The sequence below is a fragment of the Chiroxiphia lanceolata genome, chromosome 3 (assembly GCF_009829145.1).
Source record: "Chiroxiphia lanceolata isolate bChiLan1 chromosome 3, bChiLan1.pri, whole genome shotgun sequence".
Taxonomy (NCBI): domain Eukaryota; kingdom Metazoa; phylum Chordata; class Aves; order Passeriformes; family Pipridae; genus Chiroxiphia; species Chiroxiphia lanceolata.
The window spans coordinates 42959903-42987185 of record NC_045639.1 but is presented as its reverse complement, the minus strand read 5'-3'; the positions used below and the strand labels follow the sequence as shown (position 1 = coordinate 42987185).

The window sequence follows — 27283 nt, the reverse complement described above, 5'->3', positions numbered from 1 at the left end:
AAAATTATTGGCCTCTGCTGATTAACATGCAGCATAACATGAAAGCAACTTAGTTAAGGCAAACTAAACTGAGAAAATTGCCTGAGCATTCAGGGGGATGGGATCACACTGTCCTACTATGAAGGCAACTGGCAGCAGGAGCAAAGCAGAAACCAAAGATGCAACTAATACTTCAGACAGGTACCATAGCAAGCAGAGTTGTGGCTACTAGTCAATTCATTGCCACTCTTTCCTGGAGAGGGAAGTGCCACTCCCTGGAAGATATGACTGAGAGAGCTCACATTCCATGGGTGCACATCAAGGACCTGAACTAGGGGCCCTCACCGGTGTGTCCCAAACTCCCCTGGACTCCAAACAAGTGTTTGAGGTTGCAAGAAATGAAGAGTTGAGTCATGACAAGCCCTATGTCTGGATTGCAATGGAGTGCATTTGACTCTTGCTCCTCCTCAAGAAGTGATGCCATATGCATTTATATACACATATAGCTCAACATAACTGAGCAAACATTACTCAAGGTTTTGACATTTGTCTTTGGGGTAAGAGTGAGCAGAACCATGGGGTTAACAGTTCAGAAGGTTAGGAGGGAAAAGAAGAGGGTCTACACAAAAGTTGTTTCCCAGCCTTTGTAATAGGTTTCAGTCCTACCCAATGCACCTGTGAGTCCACAGAAGCTTGTTGTATGCCTGGTTGCAAAATTCAGTCAGTTCATCACTGGTTATTGAATAAACATGGCACTCTGTTTATCATTAATAATATTTATTTTGGAAAAATATTTTAAAAATGAATTTCTTCATTAACAAAACGGTAAAAAAAAATCAAATAACATTTGCACAATATTCCATAAATACATTTATATACAAAAAAATATAGTCACATAGACCCGAAGTGCCTTTGTACATATTTACCAAAAATTTAAATTATAAAAAAATGAACATCACAAAATACTCAAGCTTTACAATTATCATGAAAATATTTTTACAGATTAAAAAAAATAACACACTTTTTCTCACCTAGTAAAAACACATTTTAGTATCAAAAAAGACAATAAAGGCAGTGTTTGTGTCTCTAATCCAAGAAAAGACTGGCTCATGATAATCCAAAATATACACTTCAGGCAGTGCATGCTTCTTATGTAGTAAGTAAGTCCGTTCATTTAAATATATATAGAAAAGCAACTGACCATAGTGCAATGATAAAATTCATAAAAGGCAGTGCAACAGTAATCCTTGAACACAGACCCTTGCCTGGTGTCCATCTTGTTTCTTTACTTTGCAGTCACTTTGCTAACTTCAGTAGAGAACCAGCTCAAGCCTGAATTTAGTTTCTCAGCAGCAGTCAGTGAAGGAATCTATCTCCCATTCCTCTTTCAGCAGCATTCATTGGGGCACGTCTCCTCTGAAATTGTTCTGAACAACCATTTTACCATATCACCTCTGTTTTACACCTGGCAAGAGAAAACACAAGCAGAGATTGGGAGAGGTTAATGAAAAGCACAAAGAGATTTGTAAGGTTGCAGAGGGATAGAACTCTGAATGAAGCACACTAAGAGGTAGGTCAGCAGACCACAACCACACTGTCATTGTACCCTCAACTACAAAACTTGTCAAACCCACAACATCCACAACAGCAAGTCACTGAGCTTGTCTTTACAACATCCACAGCATGGCAAACTCAAGCTGGCTGGATTTCAACAGGTACAAACCACTATGGCACCATGAAAAATTTTAGCTGCCCTGACATGTGTTGGATGACAGTTGTGAACCAGGACTTTTCTCTACTGTTCCAACCACCAGGCAGTATACTAACCTCAGTTGCTATAATGCACTCATCTTTCTCTTCTGATATGACATACACTGACTGGTATTTTGTGTCCTTTGAAGTGGAATATACTGAATCTGGTCGCTTTCTTTCAGAAGAATCACTATTGAAGACAAAAAGAATAAAAACAGGTCAGATGGCTGTTGCTTAACGCTACCCATGAGAAACACACCCCCCCTTCAAAGTCAAGCTGTGCCCCGTGCTTAGATGTGAGATACCTCTTTAGTTGTACTGCACTTTTCTCCTCTGCTTCTGAATCATACATTTCACACTTGGCTTCACATTTACTGTGCTCCTCCTTAACAGAGTCCTCATTCTTGAGTTCATGCACCAAATTGTAATCCACTGATGGGTATCTGACTTTGTAGCCATTTTTATCAGAGTTATCACTGTGAAAGTCTACTTTCTTATTTGTGTTTTTAATCTGAGTGGCACCAATTACACTTATGGAAATGTCCTTCTCGCGCTGGCAGTTCGCCAGGTTATTCATGGTCTCAGTCTCACTCCTGCAGGCATCAGGCTGGTGGTGCCTCTTCTGCACCCTGAGCCTGATGCAGACAACCACAGCAGCACACCCCAGCAGCAGCATAAGAACCAGAATAATTCCAGCGCAGACGGCAATCCAGGGGAACTGGGAGTTCTGGCCTTCCGTGTACTTCTCGGTGAAGTCAACGATGACCGGTCCCTGAGGTGGCTCAGGGAGCAAAAATTGGCAGTTGAGCCCGCCGTACCCCCGGGCACACTCGCAGACATAGCGGTTGTTTCTTTCATGGCAGGTGGCCCCATTGTGGCAAGGGTTGTGCTCGCATCTGCTCACCGGGGTGCTGCAGTTCTTCCCATTGTATCCCGGGGGGCAGGTGCAGGAATAGTCATTGACGCCATCCTGGCAGGTCCCTCCATTGACGCAGGGAAAGGAGGCGCAGTCATCCACGTTATCATCACAGTGTCTCCCAGTGAAGCCAGCCTGGCACTGGCATATATAGGAGTTCCCCAGATCGACACACTGGGCTCCTGCAAGACATCAAGGGGGACGAGCACTGAGTGGTGGGCAGCCAGATGCAACAGCCTCCCACTTGCTGTTTCAGGGCAACTGTCACAATCAGCTGAGGAAAGCTTTCTCTTTGAGAGTTAGCTCAAACTTTGCCAAATCTGATCTACCACAAAAAGTACATTTGTTTAAGGAAGATTTTTTTGCAGATTTATTTTTCATTCTCAGTCCTATTCCATTTTTAATAATTTCACTTTGTTTTGGACAACAAAGCTGGTCCAGGTCACGTTAACACCAGAGTCTCGTGTTACAGAGTTTGAGTGTCAGTGAATGAGGAGGACTATAGTAAAGTCTTCACTAGTTTAATCAAAACAGGGAGATTACTGTTTCCAGATTACAAATAATAAAATTTAGCACTAGTTTGGCATTTGCATCCACAGACCTCAAAGACTCTTAGCAAAACATTTGCAAGTATAATCTTCCATGTTTTCATGCATGAAGCTTCAGGCCAAGTTACCCAGCCACAGCCATCCCTTGAGAAAATGCAATCTGCAGCAGTGGCCCAAACCACACCACTGCTTTCTTAGTACAGATCCTCCACCAAGTCAACTACTGACATGACAAGGGTCTTTTTACAAGAACACATAGTAATAGGACAAGGGGGAATGGCTTTAACCTGAAAGAGAGCAGGTTTAGATTAGATATTAGGAAAAAATTCTTTACTATAAAGGTGGTGAGGCACTGGAGCAACTTGCCCGGAGAAGTGGTTGATGTCCCATCCCTGGAAGTGTTCAAGGCCAGGCTGGATGAGGCTATGAACAACCTGGTCTAGTGAAAGATGTCCTTGCTCATGGCAGGGGTTTGGAACTAGATGTTCTTTAAAGTCTCTTCCACACATTCTATGATTCTATGATTGATCAGCCTTCTTACGAATTTCAGAACAGAAGCCAAAGTAAATCCATACTCAAAGTATGGTCTCCTTTCAGAAGACTACTATAGCATGTTTGGCCTTACCATTAGCACAAGGGCTGGAACTGCAGTAATCGATTTTCTTTTCACAGTTGAATCCAGAATAACCCAGTGGGCAGCGGCAGCTGTAACCCCCATCAGGGTTATCAGTGCATCGCCCACCATTGAAGCATGGTCCGTCAGCACAAGTCATTGCACTCAGCTCACAGTTTTTCCCATAAAAGCCTGGGGGGCAAGTACAGGAATAGCTGTTCTCGAGATCCTGGGGAGAGGAAACGAGAAATTATCAAAATATTTATCTGAAGTTGCTCTGAAATCCAAAAAGGGATTTTGAAAATTCGTAAGGCTGCCATTAACTCCTCCCTTGGAGTTTCAGATGACACAAACTACTCAAACTTACAGTACAGCTTCCACCATTCTTGCAAGGGTTGGCGTCACACTCATTGATTTCAATCTCACAATTGGAGCCCGTGTACCCGGGGCGGCAAGAACAAGTGTAGCTCCCCTGACCAGTGTTGGTGCAAGTGGCACCATTCTTGCAGGGCTTGTGATGGGTGCAGTAGTTCAGGTCTGAAAAAGATTTTATTTTTTTTTTAAAGAAAGTAGTCAAGATAATTTCTACTTTGCAGGGCTAGCACAGGGTGGGTGAGTTGGAAATAGCCACTGGCTTTCTGGATTTTAAAACAGACACTGAGGGAAGGACTGAGAACTCACCTTGATTGCAGAAAAGGCCACCCCAGCCTTCCTGGCAATTGCACTGCCAGGGCTGCTGACATGTACCATGGAGGCAGCCTGGGTATCGGATGCACTCATCACAATATCGCCCCTGCCAACCCACTCTGCATCTGAAAAAAAAAAAAAAAAGACAACAAAGTCTGGTCAGATTTAGACTTCTCACAGTTGGAAACCCTGTCACAAACTCTGCAAACACACTGATGCCAGGGATCAAGTTTCCTAAAAGCCCTCAGTGATCCTTCATCAAGGAAAGTCACCAAGTCCAATCGTAGCATCAGCTTTCATTGGTCCCACCTATTTCTTCCACTTCCTAAGATAGAGTCATGGTTCCAGATAGTTAATTTGTTTATCTAATAACAAACAGCTAAACCTTAGGCACTGTAAACTCATTAGGTTATTATTAATAGCACTGATGTTTGACTTCTAGAATTATACTTTGATCTGGCATCCCCTGGATTTCTCAGATTTCCATTTAATATGAAGAAAGGCCTTTAAACTGACCGTTCAAGTGTTCAGTGGCTTACTTAACACTAGAGCATCAACATTAAAAGACAAAGAAGAGAGCAGGAGGGGAGCAGAAAACTTACTTGCATTCCCCAGGTTTGTCACAAAAGCCGTGTTGCTCATCACATCCAGGCAAACAAATTGCTGTAAACAAACCAAGCAGGGAAAGACATCAGCACTGGTGCCAAAACAACTCTCTTTTACAAGTCTGATTAGGAGAGCACCTTGTGGGTGGGGAGCGAGTCCCTTTTACTAGGTCGGGGCAGTTAAGCACAGCTGAATTAATCTCTGGAGTCTGCAGGAGTATTGATCTCGCCCCGTAACTGGGCACTTTACTTATTACCGGGGATGAGCATTCTTCTTAATACAGTTGCACACAGACAAAAGAGAGCTCACAATTGCTCCCTTCCCCACAGCCCCTCACCCCCCTTCCCTTCCCAGTGAGGGTCAGAAGTCCTTTTTTCCAATTCTATGCACACAGCTCCACCTCTTAATATCCCCCGAAAGTGTGTGTGCAGATAAGAGTGGACAGCTGGTGTGCAGGGTGCCAGTGCAAGACAGCTGCTCTATTGTCTATTCTCTCCCAGCAGCTGCCCCACTGCAACAATACCCCGGCCCCGGAGCCAATGGGGCCGTCGGCCGGCGACCGGGCAGCCTATCCCTGCCCACAGCTAATCTATGGCACGCGCGTGATTTCGCTGAAAAAAAAACTTTTTTTTTTCTTATTCAAATAAATAAGTCTAAAGTTCTTCCTCCCTCCTTCTCCCCTCCGCCCCACTCCGAAAGGGGGTGGGCGGGTGGGTGCAGCCCTGGTAAAAGAGGTAAGCGAGCCAGCGGGAGGGAGGATGAGAGAAGGGAAAAAAGGGACTTCTGCTCATTACTTCGCCTGGTTATGGAACTCATTAAGCAGGCACTGCAAAGTTTTAATTCAACAAAGCCAGCCGGAGACAATAGCATGCGAGGGGAAAGGCGGGGAGGGGGGGAAGAAAAAGAAAGAAAGGATCGGCGCTGATAATCAGATCGCCTCCAAGTTGGAAAGAATGGAGTTAGGGGCAAGGCAACGGGAAGCAATCTGCAACTGGCTGCTCCACTCACTAACGGCAAAACATTCTTTTTGCATGCACACATAAACACATCTCCCCTGCTAGTACGTTTGCGTCGGTGTTATAATCTGTTTTTTTCTGAGAGGGAAAACAGAGAAGAGCGTACATAATGAGTCAAGAAAGATGGACAGCCTTCTGCTTTACTATGGGAATAGCAGAGGTATAGAGGCATCTGAATGTGCTGACAGCCTCAAAAGAGCTCATTATGAAAATGCTTCCTTTTCCCCCACCCCTTGACACAACTGGGCTGGGCACTTTTGATCATGGGAAAGGTTGTAGCGCCCATTTAAAACACTATCAAAGGAAACGCAGCCCCTCTGCCTGCTGTTTATTGTGCAACATTGTACCATGAACTGCTAAAAGCATCCTAGCAGTCACTAACGGTGTGAATAATCAATCTGAGATTGTTCCATATCACAGTGTAGGTGTGTTTAAACAGAAGCAAAAAGACAAGAAAACTGAGTGGCTGCTTTACAGCCTGTAAAACTGTTTTCTTCCTCCTTGGCTGGCCCTTTGATGACTGGAGAGGAGCACTCGCCCAGTATGTCATCTGCCAGCATATTTCAGATCCACATATACACACAAACAGAGAATGCCATCGCAAGCTGCAGCAGGAGCTCTGTGTGCACATTTGGGTGTACACCTCTGTGTATCTACAAAGGGCGGTAATCTTGTACAACCTGAAAGAATCTGACATCCCTGACTATCCTCTCTGTGACCTGCCTACTGTCCCAGATTTTCCTTCTGTATCAACACACCACATTCCTCAAAAACTTCAAGCTCAGGTGTATGTTTCCTGTCCCTCACTACTTTATTAGTAGCAACGATCACGGCAATGGCAGAGAAGAGAGATGGAGAAGAAGCAGAATGGTTTTTTGGCCCCAGGTGCAACCATCTCTGTTAGTGGCAGCATATGAGTATCCTAAAAGACAAATGTACAGTCCAGAAGCCACAGGAATTATCTTGGACCTCCCAATATTTTTCTCAAAACAAAGATCAGTCTGTAACAAGCCTACCAATAAACCTGTCATATGGATATTGTCAAAGCCTACCTCCCTCCCCTGAAGCTGTGTACCCTGCAGATGGTCATATCAAAGTCGCATGGTTGAAGGGGTGGATAAGTATTAAAAGCAGTCCTGATATATTTTAATAAACCCTCAAGTAACTGCTGAACATTTTGCTGTCAAGGCTAAAGCAAATGAGCAAGAGTGTAATGTTGACACCAATATTTTTTTTGCTTGAAAAGGTGCAATGCTGAGGATCTCCCATCCCCCACACTGGTAAGGCCTGTGCACAGAACCAGACTTCAATGACCATTGCTTGATTCTCCCTCTCCTGGGAGGCCTGGGGGCCTGAAGTTAAGAGAAACATCCTCTCTCTGCCAACCCCAAGAGCTCAGGGGACACTGCTGCAACTGGCACCCAAGGAGACAAGAAAGTGGATACTCACGCTCAGTGCAGTACTGGCCTTTCCAGCCCGGGTTGCAGACTTTCTCGCCGCGTTCTCCACAAGTGAAGTGACCAAAGGCATCATCCCGGGGGCGGCAGAAGACAGAGCAGCCTTCTCCGTAGTAGTGCTCGTCGCACACAAAGCGATAGGAGTACTTGAGGTCAGTGCGGCCACTGCTGTGCAGGTCCTGGGACCACTCTTCACCCACTGCCAAGTGTCTCTGGGTGGCCAGGCGGCTGATGAGGCGCTCGGGGTTTTCTGTGTGAAAGCAGAGAGGAGATGAGAGGAATGATTAGGGAGCCCAAAGCAGGCAGGGGCATAGGAAGACACTCAAATGAGGTTGTCTGATGGGAGGGGAACTGCAGAGGCAGGATGACATTGGCTGCATGCCAACAGGTTGATCTCTCTTGCCATGGTCTACCAAAGAGGAGAATGTGCTGCACACTGCAGAGAGAGGGGCCAAATAGGGCTGCAGGGCTGGGATTTTTCTGGAGAAAAGTGTGTTTTGGGACACTTACCTGTTGTGAGGTCATCAGGTGAGTCTGTATGCAGAGCCTCAATGATGAGCGAGAAGGTGCCCTGTGGAAGGAAGGAACAGAAACAACCCACCAGGAGAGCATGAGAGCAGGTAGGCCAAAGGGGCAGCACCACCAGTCCCCAGGAGTTATTAGTCGTTGTCTCTCTTCTACCCTGACACTTCAAAGGGATTGTTAGCCCCTTGGAAAGACACTTTCCCAGCTGGGGTGGCCAGGCATGTGAGATGGGATGGGATGGGATGGGATGGGATGGGATGGGATGGGATGGGATGGGATGGGATGGGATGGGATGGGATGGGATGGGATGGGATGGGATGGGATGGGATGGGATGGGATGGGATGGATGTATGCCACCCCCTCCCACATCTCCTCCGACTTACAGGCCAGGTGAAGCCGAAGGGAAAGCGGATGGGGTTGCTGAAGGCGGGGTCGGCGCCCCCCGCGCCATCGGGAACGCTGAAGGAGTTGGCACCGAGGACAGGGGTGATGGCGCTACCGTAGGTGCAGGGTGGCTCGGGGGAGACGCTGGCCTGGTAGTGCTTGAGGCAGACGCGGAAGAAGGTCTTGCAGTCGCACTGCTGGAGCCCGCCGGCGCCGGGGCCGCCCCCGCGGCAGCAGTTGCGGTTACTGAGCAGCCCCTTCTTATTGACAAACTCCTGCAGCTTCAGCTCGAAGACCCCGGAGGAGCCGACCTGCGGGGCAGTAACAGCGGCCGTCAGCCCGCCGAGCAGCCCAGTCCCCCGTCCGACCCCGACCCTGACCGGCCGAGCAGCGGAGGGACTGGAGTCCCATGCCCCTCCCCGTTTCTCCCGGCTGCAACAGGCAGCGACAGTCCCCGGCACACCCGCGGGACCTCCCGGTGTATGAATCCCCCGGTGCAGGGAATCCCTCCCCGGTGCAAGCATTTCTGTCCTCCACCCCGCGGGCACTTACCTGGCAGCGGCTCAGCAGCACCGAGAGGAGGGCGAGCGTCAGCAGGAACCGACCTCCCATTTTGGAGGTGCAGCTCTGGTGCCCTCGCTTTCCTCCCCCTTGACTTCTCGTCAGAGAGAAAAGGGGAAAGTGTCTCTCGGAGTAAGGGAAAAAACACAGCGGCCAAAGCCGCCTGTCCCAGCAGAGCTGGAAGAGTTAGTGTCACGGTCTCCTTCTTTCAGGAGCGTCTCTGACTTTATTTTCCTCTCTGTCGATACCTCTAGGTGTAGCCTGTTGGCAACCGACAGATCTTTCGAATGGCAAAAGAAAAAGAAAGGAAAAGAGGACAAAAAATATTTTTAAAAAAGGGCTAAGATTAATCTGTTAAACTCTTTTTCTTTCGCAATCCACGATGCTCCTCCTTTTCTCCAGGAAGAAAAAATAAAAATAATAAAATAAAAGCAACTTAATTCCCAAGAGAGGCAGAGAAAAGACTTCCCAAGGAAGATTAAAAATTGGCGATCTGGAAATCCCTGCAGAGGCAGCGGCGGAGGCAGCGGCGATAATTCCCGGTGCGGTGCGATGCGGGAGCGGCTCTGCGCGGTCGCGCTCGCCCTGCGCACGTCGGGGCTGGTGGGTGTCAAACAGCAGCGGCGGCGGGTAGGTCACGTCGGAGCTTTGAACCCCTTCTTTTCTTTTCTTTTTTCTTTTTTTTTTTCAAAGGAAGCGAAGTTCTCTTTCCTTGTTGTGGGTTTACTTTTGTTTTTAGAGGAATCCCAGCCAGCAAAAATAAACTCGTGTCTCAACAGCAGCGAACAGAGCGTGTCTGGGTGTGCTCCTACGGGGGAGGGGGGTGCCTGCTCTGCTCTAGTCCGCTCCGGTCCGCTCTGTGCCGAGCGAGAGTGGGCTCGGCTCGGCTCTGCTGCTCTCTCTGAGGGTGAAGCGCTAAGGATCTGCCTCTCCTTGGGCGCCTGCCGCCCTTATATCCCGCCGGCCGCCTGCATGCCTAATGAGATGCAAATGAGCAGCCCCCCAATCTGGCTAGAGCTGTCACAAAGGAGCCACTTTTCCAAACCCTCCTCTCAATGGATCGCCAAATGGTCAGTGAGCTGTAAAATGTGCAACCCTCCTCCCCCTCCCCTCCGCACTCACAAAACGTGTTCATTTACATTCCTGCAAATTTGGTAACCGCAAGAATCCCCCTTCTGCTCCGGAGAGAGTAACACCCCCTCTGCACCGGAGAGAGGCAGTGCAACACGCTCCCGCCACAGAGCAGCCCCGGGGACGGCGGGCTGTAATTGCCTCTTGGAACGTGCAAAGCAGCCGCCGTGACCCCAAAAAGTGACTCGGTGATCGTGATCACTCCAAGGGGCATATCCGGCCTTAAAGGGACGAGGGAGGTGGACGCCAGCGAGCCACAACGAGGGGAGTCCCATCCCATGAAATTCACACCGAATCTACCCCGGTATAACCGGGGTAATTGGGGAGGGGGGCAGCGAATGTGGGCGAAGTGAACCGAGGCTCGCTCTTGCCGTCGCTCCGCTCACGGCGTGCATTCCGCCTGCGGAGGGACGGGGGATTCCCGAGGGTCCCGGCGGCGGGGGAGCGCGCGGGCGGGTTGGCGGCGGGGACCAGTGGAGGGGACCCGTCTGCGGGGCTCCGCGGGTCTTGTCCCCGCCGCCACTGCTGCCGGAGAGAGCCACTCACTCCTCCCGGGTCCCGCACTCCTCTATGATTATTATCATCACCAGCAACCTCTCCCTCTCTCTCTCTCTCTCCCTCTCTCTTTTTTTCCTCCTTCAGCTTAGTAAAAAGTGAGTTTGGTGTGTGTCGTTCGCGTGGCTGTCATTAAGGCCGTTTGTTATTGTGTGAGGGCTGAATCAGTTAGTTCTTTGTGCTCTCAGCTGTATGGTAATGTAGACAGCACCTGCTCCCTGCACAATGCGAGGGAGAGAAAGAGCTCCCCTCGGCGCACGCTACTGCCTCTACAACAATGTCCGCACATTTTTTAAAGAAATCCCTTCCAGCACTTCCCCCCTCCGTAACACACACTCACACACACACACACACACACGCGCACACACACACAAAATAAACCAGCCCAACTTTACACCAGCCATCACCTTATTATTTTTTTTACATATCCACCAGACAGTACAACTTTTGTTTTGATCTCAAAAGCATGGAAAGGAATTTACTGATGCGGTGAAAGGAGGATAGAGACTATTACCATTTGAGTAGTTTTTAAACGATGGGTGGAAGCGGGGGATAAAAGTTGGAGGGTGACTCTGGCATGTCATTCGAAGCAGAGTTTTTCACTTTGTTTAGGCCCTCTGTTTAAACACCTTTGGTAGGCGCAGGCGCATTCATTAGGATGCAAGGTGTAACTGTCTCTGTAAATGTCATTTTAATTGTAACAGATCATTTCAGCACAGATTAAGCTTGTATGCGAAAGGAAAGGATTTGGCTACAATAACCTCACTGTAGGTATGCCATGCTAAAAGCCTTATTATGGCGACTTTATTGGGTTGAAACGTGCATTTGCATGGCAAAATGTGACTTTCATTGAAGCAGATGTCTTGATCACAAATTATCTTACAATGCGCTAGAAAAAAAAATTCTTAAAGACTTCTGAAAGTAAAAGCATTGAGTAATACCAATTAAAAGAAAATCACTAATGAGTTCATTCAGCGCAGCTCTTCTCAACTGTTCCAGGACTGTAGCTGCCCACGTTCATTTACTGGGGGTTTGTGGTACCTACCCCAAACCCAGCCAGGTACCCCCGGCACTTAAACAAGCATCTAGATATTTGCAACATTTCACTACTCAACACATGTCTTTTACATATAATTGTGGTCGAACGAGCCATCCACATCCAGGTGCTGTTCTTCTCCCCTCTCCCCGCCAGTCGAAGCATAAGCAAAAGTTTAAATGTACAGGAATGTTTGAGTTTATTGGTTTTTTTTATCCGGGAGTTGTATCTGGGCAGAGAGGGGAGCAGCCATCCCGCAGGCACCGCGCAGATGTAGGGATGTACGGAAGGAGGCCCAGGAGGGAGCGGAGCCCCGGCCGTCCGCCCCCACGGTGCCCAGCCTCGGCAGCGGGAAGCGGGGAGGCGCATCCCGCAGCAGCGCCGGTTTTCACTGCACATTACTTTTGCCACCTAGCGTCAACATCTTTTCAAGTGCCTTGCCGCTGCTTCGCAAACTTTGCTGTGGTGTTATCGCCGGGAAAGGACGAGAGACAGGAGAAAAACATCACTTCATATCGAGTTTACTAAGCCAGTGGGGCGGGGAGAAGAGAGCGGCAGAATCTGTGTTGAAATTCGGGGGTGGCCCATCGGTGGAGGCGAGAAGTGATATATCACTGCGGATCTTTTAATTTGCGCGAGATAGAAACTTGGTCCACTAGCATCCCCTTGCTTAAAAAAAAAAAAATGAAAGAAAAAGTTACACACGCGAGGGCTTTAACTTCGTGATAGGGAAAAAAAAAAAAAAACACCAAACCACAAAACAACCGAAAAAACTTGCCCCCAAATCCTTAACAACCCCCCTTCGGTACCGGGTATTTGTTAAATTGACGTGGCACAGATTTCTCGATTACCGCTGCTGAGCGTGACTGAAAGGCGCCGTGAGAGCCGGCAGGATCCTGCCCACGGCGCTCATTCTTCTCCGGCTTAATTTATGCCACGCGATTCTGTATTGGGGAAATCAAGCAGAAAGCTCCTTTTTCTGCTTTTTTCCCCCCTCTCCCTCTCTCTTTCAGATGCTGGGCTAACGGGGAGACTGTTTAACTTAAGTGTTTCTATAGGAGGCTGTTGTAGTTTAACTCCTGCCCACCAGTAGCTGAGGCGAACAAAGGAGGGACTCGAGGTCTAACTATTCATCCATTCTCTGCACTTTAATTTTCATTGATTTCGAAGACAAGGGGAGCCCTTAGGGATTCTCGCTGAAGGGGGATGACACGCCTTTAGACGCGATCAGCCCCCCAGCCAGCCATCTGCTCCCAACCAAATGGCGCTTTTTCGCTCCCAACCGCGTGTCTCCGCACCGCGCTCGCCCCCGGCCCCCGCCGCCCCCGCGCTGTTAAACCGTGCCCGCGCACTGACACCGACCCCCGCTGCCGGGGATGGACGGACGAACCACCGCCCGCTCCCGTCCCGTCCCGTCCCGTCCCGTCCCGTCCCGTCCCGCCGCCCTGCCCGGCCGCACCCGCCCAGCCGGGGTGAGCCGGCAGCGGGACCCCCGAGTGGAGGGCGCGGAGCCCTGGGCCCCTCCAGGGCGCGGTGACCCCGCGCGGCCGGGACGCTGCGGGCCCGGCCCCGCCTGCTAGCGGCTCGTTGGGACTGGTGGAGCATTGTGCTTGCCCTCCCTGCCCCTAATTGTTACCCTTCCCGCAACGCCGGCCCCCCTCTCCCTCCCCGGCAAGGATTTACGGTGGCGCCGCGCAGCAGCGCTGCCTAGAGCTCCCCATCAGCCGCAGCTTTTATTTCTAAGCGAGCCAGATTATGGGAAAAGTCACTTCAAAAGGGGGAGTGTGGGGTGTGGGATATGCGGGTGTGTTAATTAGGGCTACGCGCTGCCATCGCTGGCGCGCAACCTTGATTTTTCCCCGGACGGAGGGCTCCGGGCATATGGCGAACGGTGCGTCGGCGGAGGGACGTGTACGTGTGGAGCTATGTGTAGTCGAGTGTGCATAATATTTTAATTAGGTCTATAGTCCCTACGGAGGTATGTGTGCTGCCCTCCCGCCGCAGCCCTCCCCGCACATTCCCTTCACCTGTCCCTCCGGGCCGGGCCGGGCCGAACGGGAGGGGATGGGAAGAGGGGGGAGGGCAGGCAGGGTGCCGCCGGGCCTGGGTTCTGGTTCACCCGTCGGCTCCAGGCTCGGCGGCATGATCCGGGTGCTGGCGCTGCCCCGGGCCCCGCCGCCGGGGGCCCCGACCCGAGGTGGGTGGGTGGGGGGCGCGGAGGTGCCGCGGTGCCGGAGAGGCGCTCCGCCGCCCTTGCCGTGTGCGGGGAGGAGGATTAAGAAGTTTAGCGTGTAGGTTAGCCCAAAGTTGCAAAGGCATGTGCTGATTAGAATAAGAAAGGGCAGTCGCGTGGCTCAGCTGGCACACAGCGAGGCCAGATGATAGATAAGCAGCTCTGGGTCTTCCCTTCCCCCCAGCCCCCTTTTTCAAATCGCAAATCATCTGCTCCGGCCCTATCCTAGCCCCTCATTTTCATTACAATGGTTGTGTGTTTACCTGTGATCCTGGGACGGGGCATTCCTTTGTCTCCCGAAGAGATTACCGCAGCCAGCTGCTCTCCAGCCCTTCCCTGGGCAAATCCCGAAGTGGCCCCTATATGTGTTTTACAGATTGCTCACGAGGAGAAAGCGAGCCCCCCCCAGTTCCCCCGCCTCGTTTCCCTACCATACTTGTTTGTTTGGGTTTGCTCCCTGGCTTGCTTCCGACGGGATTTTGCTTGTGGGAAACTACGATGGATAAAATTGGTCACTTGTGTGCGTGAACTGTCGTTGCTCCCGAAATGGGAAGGGTGAAGGGCTTCGTACTCCTGCCGGGGGGCAGAACCACAGGGCCTCCTGGGGATGACAGGACATTAGGGGCTTCCCCCACCTTACCTTTCCCTGGCCCTAGAGTTCCTCTCGGTCAGGGACAGTACTGTCTCCCAAACCTCCTGTGGGTGCCCTGGGCCATTCTTTCCCCCGGGCCCTGCTCTGGTACATGGAGATCCATAGGCTCTCATGCCCATGTTACTCTGGGGAGCAGCTCGGCCTCGCATTTGGAGTACTGGCATCTTGGCCCACCTTTAGACTGAAGGATTCTCACGATCTTCAACATGCTAGAAAACACAGATTTAAACTAGAAAACCTTCTGAAGTCCCTTCACACATAAAACATCCCATGATTCTGAGATTTACCCTGTGCTTCACATCCCATTCACCCTGTTAGCCAAGCCTGGTGTAACCCCATGCAGCACTGTGGCCTGGCTTGTCTTGGTAGGGGTGTCACAGACAAGGAGGGTGAGTGATAGGGCTAAGATCACGTACACAGGATAAAAAAATGTGACAGCACTTCTCAGAAAAGTGTTTTTGTATTCTGGCCATAAGATTTCACCGGATGGCTGGAAAGATTCCCTCCTGCTACCAGCTTCAGTAGAAATATTCACTGCCTTCACCTGTTCTCATAGGGAAACTCCTTCTTTTGCTCAGCTTTATTAAGCATCATCTTAAGCCAGAACTCCAAATAGTAGCTGCAAACTACCACTCCAGACAGTAGCTGCCCAGACCGCTCTCTCCCTGTGACAGTAAGCACAGCGTGTTGCTGTACTGCACTGCATTTCATGCATGAAGGGTTTTTCTGTTCCCCTGTGGCCTGCAGCCCCCTTCACACAGTGCGTGCAACTTGTGTATTGTATGCTGACTGCAGCGCAAAACCTGCTGCTAATATACTTTGGAGGACGAGAAGGGGGAGCAGTTTCATCATATGTTTTCAGGGCTTTCCAAGCCACTGCCAATTTGCACAGCTTTTATTTCTTTCTGCATTTTCTTCCATGGCAGGGAAGGCAGGGAGGAGAGAGAAGGTGGGGGCAAAAACTCCTCTGCAGAAGGTGATTATGAGAAAAAGGATGGATATGGATGGGGCGGGCCTGAGCTTTTGGAAATGCTGTCCCCTTTTCTGAGAGCATCTGCCCGGAGACGAACAGATGTGGGCACCTGCGGTGACAGGCCACATATGCTCTATCCTATTCACAGGCATTCAGACACGGCTACAATGGTGAGGCTTTGTGCACATGGAGTCACCAAATATATTAATCTGCGCTCCCCAGAGAACCGCTCTGTTTAATTTTTCACCGGCAATAACATCTGATCTAATCTTCCCATCGGCTCTCCCGTGTCCCTCTCTCCCCTCCCGGAAAGATGTGAAGTTATTCAGGTCCCCACCTGTTGCCGGCGGGGCGGGAGCGGGCCGTGCTCTCGGCGCGCCCGCAGCCGAGCCGTTATCTCTAGCCCGGGATGTGCGGCGGGTGCGCCCGGGGGAAAAACGGGAGTTCCCCTCCGCCGGCAATCGCCGGGCACAGCAAAGCGAACCCGCCCCCCCCCCCCTCCTTAGGTCGCGCTGCCAAAGAGCGACATAAATCTCCAGTGTGCGACTCGGGGGGGTTCAAGCGATTTCGGTGCGCGACGCTTTCATGTCCCCAAGGTCCCCCGTCCCCCCGCCCCGGCCAGGTTTGCTCGTGGGCACAATGGCCTCTCCGGCCCCATCGTGGCCGTACAAAGCCGGGGGACCCCATCCCGCGGGCGGGAACAGATGTGGGTCCCACCAGCCCGGCCCCCCTCCGCAGCCGGCCTGGCCCGACGGGGACCGGGACCTCCCCTGCCCGCGCCTCGGCACCGCCCCCGCCGCCGGGCGCAGGTGCGGCCCCGCCCCAAGGGAAGCGGAAGCGCCGCTCGGGTCAGTGCGGGGCGGTGGTTGGCGGGACTGGGGGGCCCGGGGGGTTGGGCGCGGACTCAGCCCCGTCCCCGTCCCCGTCCCCGTCCCCGTCCCCGTCCCCGTCCCCGTCCCCGTCCCCGTCCCCGTCCCCGTCCCCGTCCCCGTCCCCCCATTGGACCCCGGAGAGGCGGGGTCCGGCCCTGCCGGGGCTGGGCGCAGAGGCCCCCGCAGCTCGCGAGATCCTTAAAGGCCCCTTCCAACCCAAACCATTCTGCGATTAAAGAGGGTGGCATTCAAAAACTCTGTCTGGAGTGTGTTAGATCTTTAAACTCCGAGGATCCGGGAATACCTTTAAAAAGCTGTCAATTCACAATGGGGTGGGTTTTTTCCTTTTTGAATTCCATAAGCATGTTTTGAGGTTTTTTTAATAATGAGAAATCTATACTTGTTTTTCTGCCTAGGCATACTTTTCTATAGGCTATAAATCTGAAAATTTTTGTCATATTTATTTAAAGCTTTTGATATTTACTTATTTCTCTGATATAAAAACCAGAAGTGGAACGGAGAATGAATGAGTACTTATGTCTGGTTTGTTGATGGCAAGGAAACTGTTTCAAACTGTTACAAGGCCAGGACAAGGCAACAAGCTATCAGCAAAAGCAGAAAAGCAGAAGTTCAGTTTCCAGGCTGCTGTCTCTTTTTTGCTTGTAGAATTTCTTTATGTTTCTTATTATTGCATTTTAGAACGTTGTTTTTATTTTTCTTCTTTCAGACTACAGTGAGTTTTGGAGAGAACAGCCATGGGCGTTAGAGGTTTGCAGGGATTTGTGTCAAGAGTTTGCCCTGATGCGTGCAAAACAGTGGATCTGAGAGAAATGGCAGAAAAACATCGTGTCAATCATCCTGATTTCCCACCTGTTATTGTAGTAGATGCCATGAGTTGTGTTAGATACTGGTACACTCCAGAATTTTGGGTGTGTGGTGGCCAGTGGCGGGAGTACCTTGCCATTTTAGAGGATTTTGTTAACGTTTTTATGGCAGCTGGTATCAAGTTAGTGTTTTACTTTGATGGAGTGATAGAAGAGAAAAAGAGAGAGGAGTGGATCAAACGGAGGTGGAATAATACCAAGGAAATAGCCAGACTATTTCAATTTATTAAGACTCACAGGAAACAACCAGGCAGAGAAATGTTTGTTCTTCCCTCAGCTTTGCCTACTTTTACACGTTATGCCCTGAAGTCACTTGGTCAAAAAACAGTATGCACGTTGCAAGAGGCAGACTTTGAGGTGGCTGCCTATGGTTTGCAACACAACTGCATAGGAATTCTGGGGCAAGATAGTGACTACCTCATCTATAATACATGTCCCTACTTTTCCATCGAGAACCTCCGTTTGGACAGACTGGTCACTGTTATGTACTCTCGAGAGGAACTTTGCAATGTGCTGGGTATTAGTTTGACGCACCTCCCTCTCTTTGCTGCCTTGCTTGGCAATGATATTGTTCCAGAAAGCTTGTTGGAAGGCTTTTGGCACAAATGTTTAGCCACCAGTCCCCACAAGAACAACAGCTACAACAGAAGAACAAAAATACTTCTAGGTGTAGCAAATTACATCTCAAAAATTCCATGCTCGTACAGCAGCCTGAAACACTTGGAAGACATGCTACCTCTGGGATCAGACAAAACCTTGCTTTACAGAGGAGTAAAGTCCTATCTTTTGCCTGGGCAGCAGTCTCCATGGATTCCCCCCAATGTGACAAATTGTCAAATGTTATCTCTTCAGCAACAATCAGCTCTCTGTCAAGATAAAGAAATCTTTCAGGTAACTTGTTTTTTAAAGCTTAGTGATCTCTTTATTGCCATGACGACTTAGTGGAAGTTGGTAATTGGTACACTGAACCTATTGAATTAAAATTGCTTGTGCAGAATCTTTTGTCTGTTAAGTAGAGCCATGGTTAGGACTATTGCATGCATCACTATGAGGGTAGATGCAGCACATTTAGTAAAAAGTGGTTCTCTTTTTGAAGCATCAAGCAGGTCTAATAATGTGGAGCAACTGCTGTATAGGCCAATAGCTGGGCATAGAGATGTACTTCCCATGTATTACATGATGTATTGACTTCCTTTTACTTTGAGAACCCACAAGTCAGCTATAAGCTGGTCAGTGGTTTGCTTGGCTGTGCCTGGCACATGCAGTCAAGGTGCCAAAGAAAGCTGTGCTAAGAATGCAGAAGTTGAAATTGTGGTGGAAACTTCGTACAGAATTGTATCTTAGAATTGTAGAATGGCTGGGGTTGGAAGGGACCTTAAAGATCACCTAGTTCCAAACTGGACACAATACTCCAGATGGGGTCTGAACAGAGCAGAGTAGATGGGGAGAATCTCCTCTCTTGACCTGCTGGCCACACTGCTTTTGATGCAGCCCAGGATGCAGTTGGCTTTCTGGGCTGCAAGCACACATTGCTGGTCGGGTCAAGCTGCTTGTCCAGCAACACCCTAAAGTCCTTCTCTGAGCTGCTCTCAATCCATTCTCCATCCCACCTGTACTTGTGCTTGGGATTGCCCAGACCCACGTGCAGGACCTTGCACGTGGCCTTGTTGGAACTTCATGAGGTTTGCACAGGCCCACCTCTCCAGTTTCACTTATGGCTTCCCACATGGGCAGGGACATGCTGGTATTGGGGTGAGAGATGGCACGTCAGATTGAGTCACTGGGAAATTGGATATATTAACTTAGGGTAGCCTAATAGAAAATGAGCTACCTTGCATCAGAATTTATGCAATAGTAGTAAGTCTAGAGTACAATTCTGTAAATTCATGGCATTTAAGATAACATATTGAGATTTTAAAAAGGAAATCTGTACAAGGAAGTGTATTTTAGACCCTGTATTAGCCATCTGTCACTTCCTATTTTATTAGGTTCTCACAGACTTCATAGAGCCTTTTTCTCCGTCTCTCTTACTTATCTTGAGCATTTTCTTTAAAACAATTTTTCTCTTTCCTCATGTTACTTCAGAGTAATCATATAATTTATATTTTCCTTTAAAAAGACTATAAAACATTTTATAACTGCCTTGTAACCTATGCAATGCTCATTTCAGCTAATCTGCAGATATATTTGGGCTTTTTTTATTATCCACACGTAGGTACAATGCATGTCACTTTTGACCGTTGTAGTTAAATAGAAGACATTTTAAAAATCAGCAACCATACATCATAATAAAGTGTTGAAAAATACTGTTTATGCTTGAAGTGCAAGGAAAAAATAGCCAGAATGTAATTATCTACGTTGGATTATGGCCAGGACAATAGTGGCAATATCCTTATTCCTTAAGAGAATGTACCATGCAGTCTTTATGACAAGTGGTCATTATTTCTTAGCTTGATCTTTCATTTGAAGAGTTGCAGTTCTCTAGCATCATGCTGAGCTACTGCTGTAATAAAATAATAATGGTTAGAAACTCCATTTAAGAATGCCTCTTCAACGTTGCTGCATAAATCCCATGTGAAGACAGTCCCTGGGCCAAGGAAATTAAAGTCAAAATGTTAGACATGTTAACTTCTCTTTTGTTTTTGTTACAGGTGTTTAAATATTTGTATATGTAATGTGTGTGCTTTGCTTCATATTTTGAAACCCATATGTAGTTCTGCTTACATTGCACATAATCTGAACTGCATGCAAAATGAGACACACTTCTCAATTCCAACTGTGAGGACGTAGCCTCGTGTTGCTCTTTCAGAAAAAAGAGCACAACTTTCTGGCTGACTGTAGGTATGAATCAGAAATATTTTTCGAGATACAGCACTGAATACAGCAATACTTCTGAAATCAGCTTGTATTTTTTTCAGGACATGAGGATATGTAGATTATTGGCAAATTACAATAAAGCAGTATTTTTAAATGACCCCATACCTGTGACAGTGGTTTGTATGAAAAAGTTTAATGCTTCATTCAAACCATGCTTAGAAATACTTAATTCTGGTTTTTATTTTATACAGAAGTAGACTTGGGAGATTACATTGTTTACACATATTAGGAACACTAAAATATTTCTTTCAGGGCAACCATTAATTTATTGTTATAAGCAAGTGCTCTGTTGATTGGCATTGTTCACAGAAGCCTGTCATTGATTCTACGCTCATGTGAGAATTTCTTCTGAAAGTATGACATTTCAGTAGAATTGGTTTTGATCAGCAATGACCCAGTGTCTGACTGCAGCCTTGACCCGCTGAGTTCACAGGTTTGCAGATACCGGAATTCTGCAGAAATGGTGAATGGTGAACTCTGACCAGTGGTCTGCTAATTTGACAGTGAAAGAGGCGGTGATAGCTGCATGGATGGCACAACCCAAGTAATACAGATAGCGTGATACATGCAGGGAATGCCGAGCAGAGAGACGTCAGTGCCTGCTCACCATATGGCATGGGTCCTGAAGAATTTATTAGTGGCACCACATGGAAATAATTCACTCCGCTCAGCTGTTTGAACACCCCCATAGTTTTGGTCTGAGGTAGTGAAGTAGAAAGTCTGTCTGGGTCTCCACTTGGGCCAGTCCAGGTTACAAGTGTTACTGGTTGAAATTCTGCACTGCCTGGGAGCAGCTTTGTTGCTTTTGCATCTAAGCCACTCTAGACCAGCAGACCCTGTTGGTACCGAAGCTTCTGTTAGCCTACTGCTGTAGCCAGATGTATCTGCATCCAGTGCGTGGTTAATATGCAGCCTGGGTGATGCTGTTACTCTACTTTGCAGCAGCAGCCTGTAGAGCTGGGTTTCCTCACTGGGGTGGATTGCATTTCTGTACATGGGGAAGAGCTATTGCAAAGTAAATGTGTCATGAAGTTAAGTATTCTAATTTCGCCAGAATGTAAACTGCACAAAGTCAGCACAGGGAAGAAATAGAGTTGCCTTATGTAGTTCATCTTGCAATAAAATTAGAAGTTTGGGGGTTGTCATGCCTTCACTCACTATTTAAAGAGAGAAGATACATTTTCAGGTGACTAAAGGAGGACAGCTATGTCTGAATTCAGAAATCATTTTAAGAATAATTACTCTCTAAAAAACTGTCATTCAAGCTCCCAAGTTTTAAGAATTAAAAGAGGGGCTAAGAAAGACAATAACAGGTTTCCTGGGGATTCCTGTTTCCAAAAAAGATAGAGGTCTGAAACTACAGTATACTGGTGTTATTTGAAAAAGGACTTGTTCCCTCCCTGGCTATTCCGTCTATTGTCACTGATAGAAAAAGAACTATTTCTTCAAACAGTAAATACATTTTGGTACATTTTGATCCTTCTTATTTTTGGAAATAATACCACCTTCTTTCTTTGAAAAAACAGTTAGCTAAAGAACAGCATATCCAATCTGAAAATTATTCAGTCTTCAATATCCTGAGTAATGGAGTTATTGAGTGCAGCAACTCTTTGGAAGATGATTCTGATACAGAGATTCCTGGACAGTCACTTATCTACCGCCCTGCTCGTCAGCATATTTATTCTGTCTTGTTGGAATCTGGAAAAGGTAAGAATTAAACTACTTACATCGTTATTCAAGTATATGTTCAATTTTGAAATATGAAATCTTGAATTCATTGCTTCAGTGGCTACATCAGCATTTAGGATAAACGGCATTTAGGATAAAAAATGCATTTAGGATAAAAACTCTGGGCAGCTGAAGTGTACTTCTTATGGAATCAAGAGAAAATGTGACAGTGAAATTGTGGGCTTTTTTCTACATGCTGTTCCATTTCATTGCTTTTAAAGTGATTTTAAAAAGTTGGGGATTTTTTCCTTGTTAAATGGGAAGTTGTGAAAGTAGTTAATGATCAAAAGATTGAGCAAAACAATGATCTTTAGAAGATTTTTGAAGGTTTGAGAGTGTATGAAACCTTATGTTGCTTTGATAAGTGTGGCTTCTGATGAATTAGTGGGTTGTAATACGCTTTTGCAGAAACAATAATGCACTGTTAAAATTTTGCGTTCTGTTGATTTTAAGTCTGCAATTTTAAGACCAGTCAAATATAGTTACTGTAATAATGCAAATGCAGGTAGTCGTGCCAGCGATTATTAGTTCTTTCATCCAAGTGCAAAAAAATACGATTTCTTTATCCAGCGGTGTAAAAAGATTCTGTAGCAGGTACATATCTCTGTGCTTCTATTCATCTCCTCCAAGACACAGAGTTCTTTATTCACATCCTTGGAAAATTTCATGTTCTTAAGACTTCCATTAGTTAAATGTTATCTTTACAGTGTCTTTCAGGCAGTGAGTTGAAAATAAAATGTGTACTGAACTTTTGTTCTTTTGAATATGTTGATTTCTCCACAGTAATCACTTTACATTTTATTGATGAAAGTGCACCGCCACCAAACCTAATATTCAAAATATTTGCTTAGAAAGGCACAGAAAGGTAATTAAGTACATGACTTCCTTCAGCAGCCAGAGGTTGAAGTTATGCCATAATAGGAAAAAAAAATAGGAAAAACTGAATCAGAGTTTACATAGTCATTTGGAGACAGTAACAAAAATCTCAGCAGTAATCATGCATATCTGTCATTTTTCATTTTTCGGCCTGCTGCCTCTACATTTTGTAGACAATTATAACTTGATTGAGTTTTGTTTATTCCTCTAAGCAGCAGGATATTCACTGATGTTTTCAGAAACACCCAGACCAAAATTTCTAATTAACAATTTTTTACTGTGAGATGTCAGGGTAATAGGCAGATCTACATTTGTGTTACAGTGGGTTTAGAACTCCAAGATTAGAATTGAAATACAGAAACATTAATTTAGAATCATACTGAAAATTAAATTTGAATGTGAAAGATTTCTTCTTTTAAGAAAGTGATTTTAGAATAAAACCACATGTAGCATGTATTATTTATTCTTAGTTCAGGCTTCAAATATATTTCATTTTTGAGATAATTTTCTAAAATAAATAATAGTGCCCCCTCAATCCTTAACCCTTCCAGAAAGGTAGGTAGAGTGTGTCTGCATAACACGTCTATTAAATCTGCATTTTTAGTGTGTTTATTTATCTCTAATTGCTTTAACCATGTCACTTCCTAGTAGTTCATGGATTGTTTTTGTATTCCAGTGTATAGTTGCTTCTAAGTCAAGAGTGTAGATCATTAGTCAGAGTCTATATTGGAATTCATAAGTAAGTGTGTTATTTTTTTATGGATTCACTGCTAAACCTGCAAGGAAGTTTTGTTCTATACCAAGTAGGTAGAATCCTTTGCCAGTTTCCCTCTGTCAAGTTGACTGGTTTTTTGTAGTTTTGTAAGAGGTTGGATGGGAAGAAGTACTGTCTGTGGGTTGTAGCATAATGCAGAATCACTTTGGATTAGCATTAAAAAGGAGTTTACTGGAACAATGCAGCCAATTAGATTAGTCCATGTGGAGTCTGCTGCCATAATGATACAGCTGCTGATGTAGCAAATTTGAAGCTAACTTGGCTAACTCTACACAATGTTCCAGTTTGCAGTGGTGATGTATGTGTTAGTGATCCTTTTTTTTATTCCTTAATATCTGTCAATTACCCTGTGTTGGAAACTGACCTCCTTGCAGTTTGCAAATCTGCTTATTTACTGTTAACTGGCAAAGCAGTCAACATTTAGTAAAAACAGTGGTTACCGTTTTAGTAAAAACAGGTTAAATATTATGTAAACTGTTTCTTCTACTCTGAAATAAGATACTGTTAGTTTTGAACATCTAGGGTGAGATTTCCAAGGGTGCCTAAGGGACCCACAAATCCACAGGAGCAGGATGTCCTTTGAAACCTTTGATATCCTTTGAAACCGTTGGCCTATACCATGCCACTTTGCCTGAAACCATAGTGGAATAAGTGTTTCTTTTGCTGCCAGTGTAAGTAATTCTCTTGCACAGCCACTCATTTCAGTCTCTGTGCATCCTCTCAGTTGTGCTGGTGCAGCTGTTTGTGCAGCTGTGTGGTGGCCTAGTTTGAGAAACTGAAAATAGCCTCTCTCTCTCTCTCTCTCTCTCTTCCCTCCCTTTCTTGCAGTCAGGTAACTAACCTAGTTTTGTTTCCCCATCTGAATCTGTGTAGCCACATACAGCTGTGGTGAAACATCCCAAGGGAATGGCGGAGTGTTGGAATGAGCAAATCAGCGGCCTCCTGTAAAAGTTAGCAGTGCTGCTGAAAGAATTGCTCATGTCTTTGGTATAGTTTGATGTGTGGTAAGCATGCATGTATCTCTACTCATGGAAATGTTGCAGAATCACAGCCTTAATTTTGACCCTCCAAAAATAAATAGGGGGCTGATGGTGATTCTGATAACATGCCACTTGTTACCTATTTTAAAAGTACATTTATGATTAATTGAGCTATTTCTGATTATTACCTGAAATATTCCATATAGTGCTATAAATTGTCAACTTTTTAGCATCCTTCCTATAAAAAGTACTTTTGGAAAAATTCAAGTAGGAGGGCAAAATAACAATAAAAAATGCATCTTGATAGGCCAGCCAACCTCTTTCTTGTGTGTGCAAAGAGTTCAGAATAAAGCCAGCAGGTTTTGGCACTAGCACAGTCTATGGAAATATCTGCACCTGCATGACCGTTGCCAATTAGGACATTATGTAATGTAGCCTAAGCCCGTGGCCAGCTCCTGGAAGTCCTGGCATCACTCCCAGTTCTAACATTAGCAGGCTAGACTGATTCTCACTTTGACACGGTCAAAAACATTTCACTAGCAGAATTTTTACCAGTTATCACCAGTGACCGCTCAGGAGGGCTGGCATTATTGCAGGTGTAGAGAAACACATGTAACAGCATTTTCCAGCTGTCTTGTGTTTTGCACATAGTTGAAACTTTCCTTAGGCTGCCTAAGCATTGCTTCCACAGGTTATTCAGAATCTATTTAAACAAAGAAACGTTATTTCTTAAATTTCACTGGTGATACTCTTTATGTGTGCTGGGTGAAAGGGTTAGGGATTTTTTTTCCAGAGCTATTTCCATGCAGAGAGGGTTGGCATTTCACTGGTATTTAGAATTAAGACACATTTTGATAAGTTTTTCTGTGAACTGTGGAACTCACAAAGAGTGATGCTCACTGCCAGTTTCCCCTCAACAAAGCTTTTCTATTTCCGTGCTTCTTCCCAGCATCTTAATTTCTCCTCATGTCCTTGACAACTCCCTTGTGCAATATATGATGTTCCTAAGCGTGTTCTCTATTGCTCCCTGCTATTTCCAAATCCCATCTACCTTTTTTTCTCAGCTCTAGCTTTTTTACAGCTACTTGCGTATTGAGTTACCCTCTAGTCTGTTTGGATAAAACAGGTAAGTTGACTTTCTTGCCTTTCTTTCGGTTGGTGCCCTAATAGGATCCCTCTGTCATCTGAGTCACCAGTTTCACAAAATATTTAGGACTTTAATCCATTTGGAATCACTTTGTCAGATTTAGTTGAAACAGAACAGTGCATCGATGAATTAATTATAAGACAGAAGTCCCAATTTTATTAGTTTTGCTTCCTTAAGAAACTAGGCTAAAATTTAGGAGGCTGAATGAGCTGAATAAATACATACTAAATCTTAAAACAATGCTAAAACATCAGAATGTTTCTGAAAGTGACTTTGGTATATTATATTGGAGGGGTTTGTGCATGAAATAGCATTATCACAGACAATGATTTATAATCAAAATGTGAGACAATTCAGCTACTGGAATGTACAGTTTAAGGCTTTTTTTTCCCCCTAGAGTAGGCATTTTTAATTTTATACTCAATGTCATCAGTTTTTTAACAGTGAGACGTGGCAAGCCAGGTGTAATACTGTCCCCCGTAGTCCATCTGTTGGTTCTTCAGTCCCTCCTCACCTTTATTGGGAGTTTGTGCTGCAGGTCCATGGGTAAGGAAGGAAGGAAGAAGAAGCAGGGGTTGTAAAACAGATTTTGTCATGTTCTTTTCCCTGTCTCTTATCCCTGACACTAGAATTCCATCTGAGGAATTTCTGCCCTTGCACTGCAGGACACTACTCATTCATTCCTGCCAACAGCCATCTCCAGCACTGAGCTACAAACAAGATCAGGAAATTCATGTGACAAAACTTTTTTTTGGGTGGAGAATGGAAGGTCGGTGTTGGAGAGGTTTGTTCGGTTTGGTTTAATTTGGTGAAGTTTTTGATTAAGGTTCACAACATGGCATCAGAAATACTTGTGCAGTAAATTGCAGGGAGATTGGAATTGATGATAAAAAGCAGGAATTTTTAAGAACAGTGGCTTCAGCACAGGGTGAGAGCTGGAAGGAATTAGAGATGCAATTCTGTGAACCTCAAAAGGACAAGGGAAGGAAAAGAAGATCTGAAACACTACTTCAAATGCCCAGGACCAGATAAACCTGTTTAAGTTATACTGTTTACCAGACTGTAGAGAGTAGAAATTTAGGGCACTATGACATGGTTACCATAAGCAAAATCTGGACAGAATACAGAAGCACCATTTATAAAAACAGTGATTCTGGGTTTGTTTGTTTGTTGGGGTTTTTTTATGGAGACCTGCAGTGGAATGATTTTGAGCTGACTATTGTAAATTGGATAGACTGCATTTCAAAAATGGTTAAATTCTTGATTTTTATCTGAGGGTATTTTTTTGGTTTGTAGTTTTTTTCCCAAGCATCAAGTTAGATGCACAACTCAAGTACTGACATTTTTAGTTTAAGATACACCCTACTCTTTAGTGGGGGGCAGGGCAGAGTTGAGGTTAGGGACTAGGAAGCCACTTGAGCTATTATGCATAAACAATCCCTTTATACTAGATAAAAGATCTGAACAATGGGCTGTAAAAGCTCTACATCTTACGGTGGGATGGCTCTATCGTTGTCAGC

The 27283-nt window shown here is 46.3% G+C and overlaps 2 protein-coding genes across 2 annotated transcripts in view; one reads left to right on the top strand and one right to left on the bottom strand.

The window, feature by feature from the left end:
- Nucleotides 1-766: 766 nt before the first annotated feature.
- DLL1 (delta like canonical Notch ligand 1) lies at nucleotides 767-9376 on the bottom strand. The gene is made up of 11 exons (XM_032683655.1): nucleotides 9036-9376; nucleotides 8483-8794; nucleotides 8085-8145; nucleotides 7567-7824; nucleotides 5098-5158; nucleotides 4490-4620; nucleotides 4176-4345; nucleotides 3821-4037; nucleotides 2037-2829; nucleotides 1807-1921; nucleotides 767-1444 (listed from the first exon to the last, which is right to left on the bottom strand). The coding sequence occupies exons 1-11, from the start codon at nucleotides 9093-9095 to the stop codon at nucleotides 1439-1441; spliced, it is 2184 nt and encodes a 727-aa protein (XP_032539546.1). The 5' UTR covers nucleotides 9096-9376; the 3' UTR covers nucleotides 767-1438.
- Nucleotides 9377-16423: 7047 nt separating this feature from the next.
- The window catches only part of FAM120B (family with sequence similarity 120B), a 49129-nt gene continuing 38269 nt past the window's right edge, over nucleotides 16424-27283 (top strand). The window contains exons 1-3 of the mRNA XM_032683657.1: nucleotides 16424-16472; nucleotides 17224-18271; nucleotides 21784-21964. Coding sequence (XP_032539548.1) covers nucleotides 17252-18271; nucleotides 21784-21964 — 1201 coding nt within the window. The 5' untranslated portion in view covers nucleotides 16424-16472; nucleotides 17224-17251. The remainder of the gene's footprint in view (nucleotides 16473-17223; nucleotides 18272-21783; nucleotides 21965-27283) is intronic.